Source organism: Gouania willdenowi, chromosome 9 (genome assembly GCF_900634775.1).
Source record: "Gouania willdenowi chromosome 9, fGouWil2.1, whole genome shotgun sequence".
Taxonomy (NCBI): Eukaryota; Metazoa; Chordata; class Actinopteri; order Blenniiformes; family Gobiesocidae; genus Gouania; species Gouania willdenowi.
Genome location: NC_041052.1, coordinates 5274586 through 5289282, shown reverse-complemented (window position 1 = coordinate 5289282; position 14697 = coordinate 5274586). Strand labels below are relative to the sequence as shown.

The following is a 14697-nucleotide window of genomic DNA, read 5'->3' as shown; positions in this document are numbered from 1 at the left end:
TTTGATTCACTAGAGTTCAAGTAGACTTTACTAATCTATTTTTTGTTGTTTATTATTGTTTATTAACTGAAGTAAAAAGTTTAACTTGTATGCTAGTAAGGGGGCGGGGGAAATAAAATTCAGGCTTTCTGTTGGGTTTTGAAAATATTCTAACCAATTAGGGAGCTGGATTTTTGTTCTAACCCCTCCTCTAGTGAATCTTTTGGCTTCACTAGTAGTACTAGTAGACTAAAAACAGTCTACTAGTACTACTAGTGAACTTGTAGTACTAGTACTCTAACCCTAACCCTTGATTTACAGTACACTAACTCCAGCCATTAGAGCGTTGGATGCGTACTGTTTAAGGGAGAGTAAAGGTCCCTTAGGGAGGCCAAATATTAATGAACCCTGTTGCAGTTGCTTGAATTATATCCACCAAAGAAGGCCCAATCTTAGTGTATTATGTCACATACTCATTCTCTCACAATATCTATTATAATGAAATGTATGTAATCACAATATTATATTATATTATAATCAAAATATTTTATTTGAGTCATTAAAGCTTTAAATTTCCAAACATTCCAGCCACTGAAAACACATGACCTTGATCAGGGTGATGGATAGATAGTCAATAGAATATTCATGGTTGCTCTGTAGACTTGGTGTTGTTACATATGTTAGACAGCAGAGGGCAGTGCATTAAAACCTTTGAATGTTTCCCAATGTCTTTGGAAACTCATAGGAATAAATAACACGTTATTATTGGGCTGTAAGTGAAAAATACCATAATTTAATTTTAATTTTAAAATCGCATCTTTTAAGTTTGTCAATGAGAGAAGTTTGAAATCCTGGAGTTTTTTTTTTTTTTTTTGTTTTATGATGTAATTTAAATTAAACAACTATTTTTTTTTTTAATTATCAGAGAGCAACATAAATAAATACATCGTTTTTGCAGTAAAATGTAAACATTTTAACTAGAGTTAGAATTGAACCTATGAGTCCATGATGATTTTAAATGTCTGGCTTGGTGTGAGGCAATTGTTTCTGGATGAAGTTCTCAAGCAATGACTTAAAGTGTATTCATTTAAAAAGGACTGTACATATAAAAAGTTTTTTTTTTAATGTAAATACTCATAGATTGTAGCCTACACTGATCTTCAAACGGTTCTAAAAACAAGAAAACACGTCAATAATTAATCAGTAATAATGTATATTGTAACAATAATATATTTCTGATCCTTTTTTCAGAATGACAGTTAATGAGATATTATGATAATGCAGTTTTAAAGTTATTTAGCATCAAACTTAACATTAAAATAAAAAAACATGTTTTGACAAAATAAAATAAAAACGTCTCTTATGGAAAGAACGACATCAGCGCTTATGTGTGCAGATCTTCTATGAACAAACAAAAATTGAACATTTCTTTGTTTATATTCATGACATAAAGGTTCACGCATACATGAGGAAACAAATAAAGCCTGATGTATTTCAGGAAAACAAGTCTAAAGTGTGTCAGAGTAATAATGTGCACTATCTGGGTTGTTTTGCACTCATGTTATTTTCACTGGGATTTTGTGATGTTGATTGAAGTGGAAAGCTGCAAAGCCAAGGACGAGCCCACATGTGTAGTCAAGGTAATCTCTGTGTGTGTGTCTGTGTGTGTTTAAAAGTACACACACAGACACACTAGAAGTGCTACTGCAAAAATGGTTCTTGTAAAGTGATGTTTTCTGTGTTTGGGTTATAAACTCTGTATATTTAGCTTCACCTTCTTTAACTTTAGGTTCTTTTTTTCCCTTAAAATGCCGATATACAATATAAATCTTGTTTTTTTTTTTTAGCTAAATAAAGTTATGTAGTGTGGCTTGTTTAGGGGAAGGTCTGGGTTAGCACACACTCAGTAATTTATATAACTTTGCTTTTCATGCTGTTCTGAGAAGTAGAACTGTGGCTCCTAAAACAAGTATTTTAATACAAAATAAGCCATAAAATAAAAGCATATTTTATTTATCGCCAAAACAGAAATCCCAAAATTTCTTGATATATTGCCCAGGTCTATTTTCCAGTTCTTATTATGAACATAATGTTTCAACATTTTATTATTATTATTTTACTGTATTAGTGCAGCATTAGTTGTTAATAACAAATGTACATTAACATACTAGATCAGTGTTTTTCCACTTTAGGGTTGTGATCCCATGTGGGGTCGTCTGAAATTTAAATGGAGTCACCTGACATGTCTTGTAATTGATATTAAAAAAATAATAATTACTGATTAAAAGATATTTTAAAATGAAAAAATATTATTCTTCAATTTAAAACAATGTAAAATCTTAAACAACTGTATTCTATACTTTTACTTTCTCAAATATAAATCTAGTTCAAATGAAAAGCAGTTTAAGGAAAAGAAAGTGAAAAAGGAAGAATAATAAATAAATAAAATGCAATATTAATATGACTCACATTCTTCCATAGCAACACATAGTTTCAGTTAACTGATTTATAACAAAATGCTTTAATTTGGAGAGTAAACATATATTCACTTAAATTCCACATAAGGGTTATAGCTCGCACCATTAAGTCTGTTTTTTCCCGAGAACAGTGTTTTTCAACCTTGGGGTCACATAAAATGTCTATTAATTACTAAACAAAAACAATAATTACTGAAAAAATATATACTTTTACTATGTAAAACACAACACACAATCTTAAACTACTTTATACTTTCACTCAAAATAATGCATAAATAGAAAAATAAAATGAATCCTGGCTAGAAGAGGTGGATGGATGGATGTAAGAAGACGTTCCAACAAAGAACTTGTGTAAACCAACGACTTCCAACCAACCAAATGTAACTTTTGGCCTTTGGCTCTAATCTGCTGAAATATTTGTAAAACCTTTTTGTTGTCCGCGGTAAATAGTGTAAATAGCGGTTGTCAAGCAAAAGCATACCCCTCTTAAAATGGCGATGGGCGTTGCTATGGATGTTGATGTCACCGCAAAAAGGTGTATAGAAATAAATGAATGATGAGAACATTGTATATTCAAATTTGATTCAGTAACGTGTGTTTTTTTGGAGTAAAGTGTGACGACAAATTCTGTGACTAAGTTCACGTCGATGGCATCCAAAGTACATCCCTCTCTCTCTCGCGCTCTCGCTCTCTCTCTCTCTAATGAAGACTGAAAATTGCAACACATCAAGCAAAAAAAAAAAAAAAGACGTCCTCTGGTTAATGGAATCATCTCGGTTGAGCAGGTTTGAGATTAATTCCACGTAAGGAGGAAATCAAAAGCGAGCCGACTAGAAGAATGTCGAGTGGAATAAGAGCGCTGAGGCTTGTGGGATAATCCCATTAGTAGCTTCACATTGATTTAGAAGGAGTACCATATACATACATCCACTGTTTCACAGATTAGGGTAAGACAGTCAGTGGTGGAGGTGGCTCATAAATAAACCTGTAATCTCATATTCATAAAGCATGGCGTTCTCCTGCATTAAGCCTTTATAATTACATTTGGGATCAACCTTTACCAAAAGCTATTTTACTCTCCTTCTGCAGAACAGGTTGGATTAAGAGTCAGTGCAGATAATGATGCAGAGACGTATCTAAATGTTTTAATTACATACCAACTTCTTTTTAGTAGAGTTTGTTATTTGTGATGTCTCTAATATACTGCCTGGTGTTATGAGGTGTTTGTGACGTATTTGTGCATAGGATGCTCATTGGCACATTGTTGCCTTACGGCTGGAAGGTGATTGGTGCGAGTCCCAGTGGTCAGGCAAGGGGCGGAGCCAGGGGAGGCCACATGATGGTTAAGGTCAGTACACAGGTAATGATACTTATGATTGGTTCATACTCGTAACTTTTCACGTATTAATTCCAGCAAGTTTTTTTTTTTGTCTTTGTGATGAAATGTGGGTCCCAAGCAGTGCTTAATTTGTAAATCATCAGGTCCGAGAACACAGGCCGGGTGTTGTTCCAGCAGTAAGAGAGAGACAAATATGTCACAAAGTCCCTTTTGCCAACTAAATGGGCCAATGATATCACATGAAAACCAACAACAAATTAACCTAAGTGTTTGATAAAAGAATGATGAATCAGCTTTAAAGAAGCACGGTCAATCATCCGTCTCTCTCTGAGTGACAGCTGTCCAAATCTGCCTTCATTTCAGCACCAAGGACAGCGCCAAACCACCGCTAATTTAGCCACAAAGCTCACTAAACTATAAGAACACAAAATCCCACAAATACAAAATATTTACAAACTTTTGCTTTTTTTTAGGTTGAAAATGTTTCCCCCTTTTTAATGTTATTTAAATAAAAAAGTTACATGTTGAGAATCACTGACTTAATAACAGCTTCTACATGGTGTCCTCTGATACAATAGTGGGCTGGTCTGGACACAAAATGCCAGGGCTAAATTTTGGTCCCTGAGTTCTTCTCAAATTCTGTTGACAAACAACCCAAAAAAATTGAAATAAAACACATCCACCATCATTAAAGTTGAAGTTAAAACTTTATTTATCTCTCCCAGTGAATTCCCTATTCATTTAATCATATATTTAGAAAGAAATTTCAAATAAATACATTTTAGCTCTGTGTTATATTTACAGTTGTGTGAAAGTGTGTCAGTGTGCGTGCATGCGTGCGTGTGTGCGTGTGTGTCTGTCTCATTCCACGGTGCAGAAATTATCCAGGCTGTTCTCTCGTCTTGTGGGAAGTTCATTATTTTCCAGTAGTCGATACTGGAATGAGACACGGTTGACATAATTCCCACTGGACACCAGCCTCACCACAGAGTTATCACAGCCAATCCTCACGTGAGCTGAAGAGCAGGAAACACAATCATTCACTCTCTGTGATACAAAGAGTTAGAAATACACTCAGAAGAAATGTTAGTGAGGTCAGTTTGTGGTGATTGAATTAACACGACAATAGCAGAATGACTAAAATAATGACTAAAATAATGACTAAAATAATGACTAAAATAATGACTAAAATAATGACTTTTTAATAAAAACATCAAACATTTTAAAAAGTTTTGTTGAAGACTAAAATAAACCACAACTAATTTCATCCAATAAGTCACTAATTTTGAGGTTCTGTCCAGAAGTCATTTTTGTGCAGCTATTTTCAACCTTGGGGTCATGACCCTATGTGGGGTCGCCTGAAATTCAAATAGGGTCTCCCAAAGTTTCCAGTAATTGATTTAAAAAAAAAAAAACCTCTACAGATTAAACACACTTCTTTAAAATGTTTTTTTATTTTTATTAATATTAATATTCTATACTTGTTTTCTGAAATATAAATCTATTTCAAATAGAATTCAGTATAAAAATATGTGAGCTGCACTTATCCTGGCCTACTCTGTATTTTTAACTCATTACAACAAACGTGATCAAAAGCTAATTCTAGAAAAAAGTCTCTGGGTTCACCAGAAATTAGTGATGGGTTCACGACCCAAACCTCTGTTTTTGTGTGTGACATTAAGTTATACAATAAGGGTGGGCAGAACTATCGTGCAATAAGATATTGTGATATTAAAACATTGCAAAATCTATCATTGATGGTACAAGTGGTATTGTGATATTCCAGGGGAACTGGCATGAATTGTCAGCCTCTTTTTTTTTTTTTTACATTTTTTGCACTTTAAATCAGAAAAACATGTCTTATTTATGCTATTTTTTCACTGTATGTTTTATATTTTCTTGAGATGAAAAGGTTTTACCTATAGTATATGTATGTAGGTTCAATTAGTCAAATAAAAGCAGGGTTATTTTTGTAACCGTGTTTTTTGGAGGTTTTTTTGTTTCTATTCAAAAATATCATCTCGTATTGTTATCGTGAGCCCAGTATATAGTATATTACATGTTGTATCTTGAACTAATTACAGTATTGAAAAAAAAAAATTAAAGTAATTTTGATCAACAAAATCCTGTCCAAAAAACATTTATATAACCTTGGACACACATTTTTAGGATGAGGACAAAAATTCCAATGACCACTTGGAGAACATGCAATCTCTGCACAGAGGGGGTTCAAACTATATCCAGCCAATGTAAGCACAGCTTCCTCCCAGCACTGATGTTATTATGATGAATGAGGAGATTAAGATTAAACAGAAGGAAGCTGCACGACTCACAGAGTCCACTGTGGGAGAAGCAGAGATCTGCAATGGGAACCATCTTAGACGTGTCCACTCCGTTTCCTCCCAGTAGCTCCACAAAGTCACCTGATGCTGAGCAGCCAGACCTCACCTCTGCCTGTTAAACACAATGAGTCAGTGTGTGTGTGTGTGTGTGTGTGTGTGTATAGACCAGCTTTTTTAGAAAAGTTTACAATCCTTCACATAGAAAACAAGATCAAAATAATAGATTTCCACTGCATATGAACTTTACACCTGTAATCAGTGAAAACACAACAAAATAACAGTGTGTTGGATAAAAACGATGCAAATCTCTTTTACAAATGTTATATGATGGGGTTACCACTTTAATCTGATTTTGTTCATAAAAAACAACTGGAAAACGTGTAGCAAGAAAGAAAGAAAGAAAACTGAAAGAAAGGAAAGAAGAAAGGAATGAAAGAATGAGATGAAAGTGAGAAAGAAAGAAAGAAAGAAAGAAAGAAAGAAAGAAAGAAAGAAAGAAAGAAAGAAAGAAAACTGAAAGAAAACTGAAAGAAAGGAAAGAAGAAAGGAATGAAAGAATGAGATGAAAGTGAGAAAGAAAGAAAGAAAGAAAGAAAGAAAGAAAGAAAGAAAGAAAGAAAGAAAGAAAAGAAAAGAATGAAAAAACAGAAAGGAAGAAAGAAAAGAAAAGAAAGAATGAAATAAGAGAGGGGAAAAAAAGAAGAAAAGAATGAAGGAAAAAGAAGAAGAAAAAAGAAACGGAAAAAGAGAAAAAGAAAAGAAAGACAAAGAAAGAAGTGAAGGCATAGTTCCAGCCTCCTTGATCAATAAATCAAAGATCATTTGCTTGAAAAACAAAATGTAAAAAGTTAAAATTGATGCTCAAATGTTTGTTTTGAGTTCCACTGTTTATTGATATTGTCGGAAAAGTTTCTCGCATTGCATTGTGGGATGTGGAGTCTTGGAGATGGATGAATAGAGATGTTTATACTTCTATGCATCCCAGGTTTGAATCTTCATTCAAACTTTTCCAACTAAAGTGTAATTTTGTGCCGAGCAGCACAAAAAATGTGACGTCATCGTGTTGGAAACAATATTATTCAGCTTTTCATTGACATGAGAGTGGAGACGTTTCCTTGGTAACTATTACTAACGGGAGGTATGGAGAAGCTAGCCCGTTAGTTTGTCTGTTATAATATAATCCTACCTGTGGACTGAGATCGTTGTTTTTGGCCTGACCCAGACTGAGTTGGGTCACTCTGAGTTCTACTGGGTAAATGATGGAGAAGCTGCAGTTCTTTCTCTCATGTGGAATCACCACAGTGAAGCTTCCCTCAGGGGTCTGAGACATGATGTTACAAGCTACACACACACACACACACACACACACACACACACACACAGACAAAAAAACGTGATTTTATCAACCATTGACTCATTAAAACACACGTAAAACTTAACATTAAAACACTAAACTATGGAACAAATATTCACACCTTGAAAAAAACTGTAAGACTTTGAAATGTAACAAAAGAATGTCTGCAGAAGTTTTTGGTTTCACGTAACCAGCTTAGTGATATATTTTATTTTTGTTCAATCGAAGCTTTTATTGTTGAATTAGTATTTTGTGTATTTTTTTTTTTTTTATAATACTTTATTTTTATTGTATGTAAATAAATAAATCAATTAATTAATTAATAAAAATAAAAAACAAAACTTTACAATTAATTTCAGCCCTCAGGAAAAACGAACATGAATCATTGTGTAAATGATCAACAACTGTACAACTTTTTCAACTTTGGGGTCGTGACCCCATGTGGGGTTGCCTAGAATTAAAATGGGGTTGCCTGGAATATCTACTCATTAATTAAAAATAATACTAATTATAATTAAAGTTTGTTTTGCTTTGTTTTTTATAATTTTTCTTTTTTCAAAATAAAACGCATCACACAATCTGTATTCTATACTTTCACTTTCTCAAATATAAATCTACAGTTCAAATAAAATTCAGGATAGAAATATCTGAGCTGGTGCATGTTGTGCACTAATTCTGGCTACTTTGTATTTGTAATACAGTATAACAAACAAGATCAAAAACTAATTCTAAAAAAACATCTCTAGAATATTGTGATATTAAAAAAAAAAAATCCTGCAATTCTCTTAAAAATATTCCAGAAAATTTCCCTAAATTTAATAACAATTGGTCACAAATGTAAAGTGTGTCACTTATGGATATACTTTAAATATCAGAAAGAAGTGAAAGTGCAAACTAGATCACATTAATGTTGAAATGTCTTGTTTTCTCAGCCTATAATCTGCGTCCCACTCACGATTAAACTGGTTTGTATTTAAACTAAGATGAGTTCAGGGGTCACATGATGTAATCAATGCAGTTTGATCAGCTTAACACAAATGATACAAACATAACTTTCATCCCATATAAAAAAAAGCAGAGGATTGTGTTGAGCTGCACGTGTTGATACGACTTCAATCCCAAATGTTGACTTTGTGCTGTTATACGGGAGATAATCCATTCAGATCCATTCTGCCATTGTCTTCCTTCATCCCACAGTCACAGGTTGGTGGTTTATCGACACAGTGTTGACTCAGTGTTTGAAAGAAAACAGCCTCCCTATCATTCACTTTAAGAGCCTCGTAAACGCTCCACATGTGACACGCGTGCGTACATAGTCTTCATTTACAGACACACATATAACGACTTCAGCCTTTGATTTGCGTTTATGGTGAAATATTAAGTCTAAAATCTCTGCTTTGCTGCTTAAATGTGACCTTTATCAGCATGTTTGTTCTTTATTTTGTGTATTTTTGTTTTGTTTAGTTTTTTTAGTTTTTAGTCATTTTGTGTATTTATCTGTCGTTTTGGGAATTTCTCCTGGCATTTTGTGTATTTTATGGGTCAATAGTGAGGATGCAGGAGTCCTCACTATTATCTGTTTGATTCTTTCGTCAGTCGTTAACTCTTCCTACACCTTTTGTACGATTTTAAGGAATAAGCTATCAAAAAGTTCAGAAAGTCCATGATATTTATGCTTGTACTTTTATTATTTGTAACTTTTACTTGTAACGTTTGGAGTTATTACATTGTTTGTGAAACTGCATTGACTGCTAGGTTAATGCTATAGCTTGACAAATGCTAATGCTAGGTAAACGTTTATGCTAGGGTAATGCTATTGCTAGGCTAATGCTTAGCTAATACTAGGTTAATGCTATTGCTTGACTAATACTTTACTAAGTGTGAATGATAGGTTAGCGGTAATGCTAGGTTAGTGCTAATGCTAGGTAAATGCTAATGCTTGGCTAATATTATTGCTAGGCTAATGTTAGGTTAATGCTATTGCTAGGCTACTGTTAATGTTAGGCTAATGGTAATATTAGGCCAATGCTATTGCTAATGTTAGGTTAATGTTAACGCTAGGTTAATGATAATGTTAGGTTCGTGTTAATGCTAGGTTAATGCTATTGTTAGGCTAATGCTAATGCACGGTTAGTGCTAATGCTAGGCTAAAGCTATTATTAGGTCAAAGTTATTGCTAGGCTAATGATAATGCTAGGGTAGTGTTAATGTTAAACTAATTCTAGGTTAGTTCTAATGCTAAGCTAATGTTAGGTTAGTGCTGCTAATGCTATTATTAGGCTAATTGTGGTTTTTCCTGTATTTTTGTCATTTTGGGTAATTGTGTTAGCAGTGTGCGTCTTTGGAGTAATTTTGCACGTGTTGTTATTTTGTTTATGGTGTACTAAAATGTCTGCTTTGCTGCTTAAATGTGACCTTTATCAGCTTGTTGTGGTATTTTCAGGTTATAACTTCACTTACGGAAAGGGTTGTGCAGCTTTCTGACTGTCAGTGTGAAGCCATTGCCTGGGCTGTGGATGCTAAAGAAGATCATGGCCACGTTCTGTGAGGAGCGGCTGGATGTTCGTGGAGCGGTGGACGAGCAGAAGTCCGTGTAACGCTCGTGCACAGGTAGAGGGTGGTCCACAGCGCTGGGGAACTTCTCTCCTTTCAAAACCCAGCCATCAAACATCTATGAGACAGGAAGGGAAAGCTCTCACAACAAATATGATCAATCATTTGTTTCTGGATCTTTACTTGATGAAATTGATAATAATGGTTAAATGTTGCCAGAAACCTTAAAAGATGAATAATTTGTTAAAGCTGCTGGAGATGGATATTTTCATCAGATAAAGACATAATGTAGACCTAATAGATCTATAGATAAAACATTATTTGCTCATAAAAAGATGGAAAAGGTTGAAACCTTCACTGTAAAGACTCTCTTTTTGACATTGTCGGAAAGGTTTTGAGCACTGCATCGTGGGAAGTGGAGTCCCAAAGTGCAGAGATGGGCAACGTTTATCACAGCGACGCTAAAAAAATGGGATTGTCTGATCCGAGGGAGACATTATCAACATTTGTGTCAGGATTTAGAACAATGACCACTCTGAGCATTATTACAGGAACAAAACAACGGATTTTTTCTCTGTTCTCTTTTTATGTATTTTTGTAGTTGTTTTCAGAATTTGTAGTTAATTTGTGTGTTTTTGGAGTCAGTTTGTTTATATATTCGTCATTTTGGCCATTTTGGCTGGCATTTTGTGTATTTTACCAGTCATTATACTGTGTTTTTGTTATTTCTTGTGTGTTACGTTTGCACTTTGTTTTTGGTTGTCAATCTGTGCCTTTTTGTAGTTTTTCTTCATAGTACCGTACTTCCAATTTCTTGAATTACAATTTTTGGTGGATTTGTCTTGGGGGCCGTACAGAATTAGACCGAGGGCCGTCAGTTTCCCATGTCTATTGTAGACGGATTCATAGAAGTTTTTTGTTTTGCCTTAACTTTCAGTGAAAACACCAGAAATGTGTTGGGAAGTCACTTTATCAGAGTTTTTTAGGACAAACACAAGAAATCTCAGTAAGATTGAAGTAAAAACACTTATATATTCATCTACAAGAGTGTTTATCAAATGGGAAAACACATTGCAGTCGTACAAAGGGGGGTACTTGGATTCAGAAATAAGAGAAAGGGGGGACTTCAGCCAACAACTGGTCTACAGGACTCAGCATCCCACAATGCAATGCACCAAACTTTTCCAATAATATCAAAAAGTGAGTGTTTACAGTGGAGATTAAAACAAACTTTCAAGCTACAATTTCAACCTTTTACATCCACTTTTCTTATGAATTATTGATCTACGAGGCCTGAACTTTGTCTTTATCTGATAAAAGTGTTCATCTCTGATAGCTTGAACATTTAAACCTCTATTTTTGTTTCTTCTCGGTGCATTCTCCAGCCCTGCTCTGCTATGACTCATTTCCAAATCGTAACATAATCCAACATGAATTATTTTCTATTAATATTCTATAAATCTCCTTTAAATGCCTGTGATTACACAAGTGTGGCAGTGGTTGCTGAGACCCTGTTGTGTGCTGTTGTCTGTGTGTAGAATAAATACATTTTGACTCACATTAACTCCAATCACAACATAACTGGAAGGCTTGGATTAGAACTAAGCTTCTCTGCCCACATGCTTCTTTCTAATGTGACCGATGCTCATTAATAATGCGTCACGACCCTGATTCAGCATCTTTGCCCTGAGCTTCCTGTCCCCTGAACAAAAACACGACTTGTTTTTATCAGTGAGTGGGCCGACCTTAATGAAATCTCCAGAACTGCAGTCGATGTTGACGTCATTCAGCTCCAGAACGACCACCTCATCTGGGTCTGAGATGATGAAAGCAGCACAGGCCAACTGTGGCTGGGCTGCTACGAACGTGAAGTGTCCCTCAATGGAAAGCATGTCCAAACATCCTGCAGAGCAAAGTTACAGCCTTAATTAGTCAAATATTTATCCAAACATAGTCTAGTTCTGTCCCATAAGGATTAATGTTCAGTTATTTGGTCGTACACTTCATTAAATGATTAAAGAATCACCGTTGGTGCAAAACTAAGCTGCAAGAGTGGCTGTAAAATGTGATTAACTAGTGGAGAATTGTTTTTAATAATCAAAATCAGAATCAGAAAAGTTTTATTCACCAAGTACAGTTTAAAAACAATACAAGGAATGTGGCTTGGTGAACAAAAAACAAACCAGAAACACTAAAATAATAATGATAATGATAATAATATAAAGGATAAAGGATGGATATATACATATATACAAGTACTGCAGGTAATATTGTCTGGGTTTTGGGTAAAAAACTGTTCTAGAACAGTGTTTTTCAACATTGGGGTTGTGACCCCATGTGGAGTCGCCTGAATTGTCTAGTAAAAATAAAACATGTAAAAAATACTGATTAAAGTCATATATCTATAGTTTTTTTTTAATTATTACTATTACAACACTATACTATTCTTTTTCAAACTAAAACACCAAACACAAGCTCGTACAACTGTAGGCTTTACCGTCACTTTATCATTTATAAATCCAGTTAAAATAAAAAGTGATTTAAATATATATATATACGAGCTTGCACATCTTGTCACTTTGTGCACTAGTCCTGTCTACAAACATGATCAAAAACTAGTTTTAGAGATAAAAAGTCTCTGGGGTCACCACAAATGTGTGATATAAAAATGGGGTAACAATGCACTATGAAGGGCAGTTATTTACTCCGCCAAAATGTAACGCACCTTAATGTTTTAATCAATGCATGAATGGAATCATTTACCAAACAATATAAAACAAAACTTTAAAAAGCAACTGAAACTGTGTTATTATGATAAATGAATATTCCTACGTGTATTTAATTGTTCTTTAATTTTCTGAAATACTCAATTTAAAATGGTAAACTTGTGTGTATTACTGTTAGTAGCTTTGATTATTATCATTAGCTTTTGAAAATAGTTCTTGGATTTAATTATGACTTTCTGTAAGTAACTTTTATGAAATGTGTGCAGTGTAAAATGACATGAGGATGCTAATGAGGATCTTAATGAATTCATAAACAGGACCATAACATTAGAAGGGATTAACTTCAGTTCCCAAAAGTGATATAATCCATTTTAACTTTTTAACTAAACCTAAATCTAAACACACAAATACATAGAATTACTAATGACACCGTCTTGCATATACTGTAAGTTTGTAGATTTCACTTCAGTCTTTAAAAATTGTCATGCATTGAAGAGAAAGAGGAAAATCACACTGTTTTTACTGAATTAAAGGACTTGTTTGCACAAATCAATCATTGCAGTGATCAATTATTAGGAGGATTGAATAAAAAGGTCAAAGTTGATCTCTTACTCAGAGGTCGACGAAAACCATATTCCTCTGATTCTCCAACATCCTGAATCAAGAAAAGAGAAATATTTAACACAGAATAAATGCTACAGAAGTTATGATAATAAAAACTTCTGTCTTTCCATCAGTAAATAACCTAAATCATACCTGGATGTATCGACTGAACCCCATCCGTGATGAGAGAGAGACGAGGAAGAGGAGCAGGTGTGTGCGCAGAGACACAGACATGATGAAGAGTGTGTGAGTGTGTGTGTGTGTGTGTGAGTGTGTGTGAGCCTCCTGAAGAAGACGAGGGAAAGAACAGAGCTGCATGTGAGCTGAAAGCTTTTATAGCAGCACACACACACACACACACACACTGAGCTTCTAATAGTAAATAGAACATGTTGAGGAGATGTAATTATCTAATTATGAAAATAATCATAAATAATACATTAAATCCCAGGGAAACTCATTTGACAGCTTCACTGAACTTAAACTATTGTGTGTCAAATTTCTAACGTGGATAATGTAAATATTGGACATTTAGTTCAAGTATATACTGTATATTCCAGCGCAGACTAAGGGTGTAAAAAAATAATCCATTCGGCGATATTTCACTGCGCGATTATCGTATCGATCCAAAAAAACATTTTTTTAAATCATGTTTTTCAACAAAAGAACAAAACATTTAATTGCACAATGTTCGTACTCGAATTACAGCTGAGTTCATACTTCCACCCTCACCTTTTCGAACACAAAATATGTGTATGCAGTAATATATGTATTTGTTTTATAGGGGTGTCCCAATCCAATATCGATATTGGATATCAGCCCGATATCAGCCTGAAAACAAATATCGGATATCGGATTCAAGTTTCCGATTTTTTTTTTTTTTTCACTTAATTTTTTAATTTTTTTATTCAATTGTAGAATACTGTAGATATCATGTTGAAGGTCAAAATGTATGTAACCAATTGGTTAATAATAAATGGGTCAGTTTTCCTCATACCTACTGTTGAGTAACACTTGATCATGTCTTTTCTAACATTCCACACAACAAAATAAGTCATTATTATTTTTTTTTATAAATAAATAAATAAAAGTATGTATGATTCATGCTAATATCAGATCAATATCAATGTTGACCGATACGCAAGGCTGCAATATCGATATCATATCGGAAATGAAAAAGTTGTATCAGGGCATCCTTTTTGTTTTTGTAGTTTTTTTCTGGATGGAAGCCATCTGCATCGAATCTTTTGTTTATTGTAATATTGTTTTTTTTATTATTGCATTTGTTCAAAATTTTAAAAAATAAAAATAAAAAAAAAAAAAT

General features: G+C 34.0%; 1 protein-coding gene across 1 annotated transcript; it reads right to left on the bottom strand.

Annotated features, from left to right (window-relative positions):
- Window positions 1-4588: 4588 nt before the first annotated feature.
- LOC114469966 (corticotropin-releasing factor-binding protein-like) lies at window positions 4589-13664 on the bottom strand. Its single transcript, XM_028457909.1, has 7 exons — window positions 13527-13664; window positions 13383-13425; window positions 11790-11947; window positions 9952-10162; window positions 7324-7478; window positions 6129-6249; window positions 4589-4811 (listed from the first exon to the last, which is right to left on the bottom strand). The coding sequence occupies exons 1-7, from the start codon at window positions 13605-13607 to the stop codon at window positions 4657-4659; spliced, it is 924 nt and encodes a 307-aa protein (XP_028313710.1). The 5' UTR covers window positions 13608-13664; the 3' UTR covers window positions 4589-4656.
- Between the last annotated feature and the right edge of the window lie 1033 nt (window positions 13665-14697).

Coding starts and splice junctions, on each gene's coding strand:
- LOC114469966 (XM_028457909.1), bottom strand. CDS start 13,607: ATGTCTGTGTCTCTGCGCACACACCTGCTCCTCTTCCTCGTCTCTCTC. Junction 13,426..13,526: donor GGTTCAGTCGATACATCCAG/GTATGATTTAGG, acceptor TTCTTGATTCAG/GATGTTGGAGAATCAGAGGA. Junction 10,163..11,789: donor GTTCTGGAGATTTCATTAAG/GTCGGCCCACTC, acceptor CCTGTCTCATAG/ATGTTTGATGGCTGGGTTTT.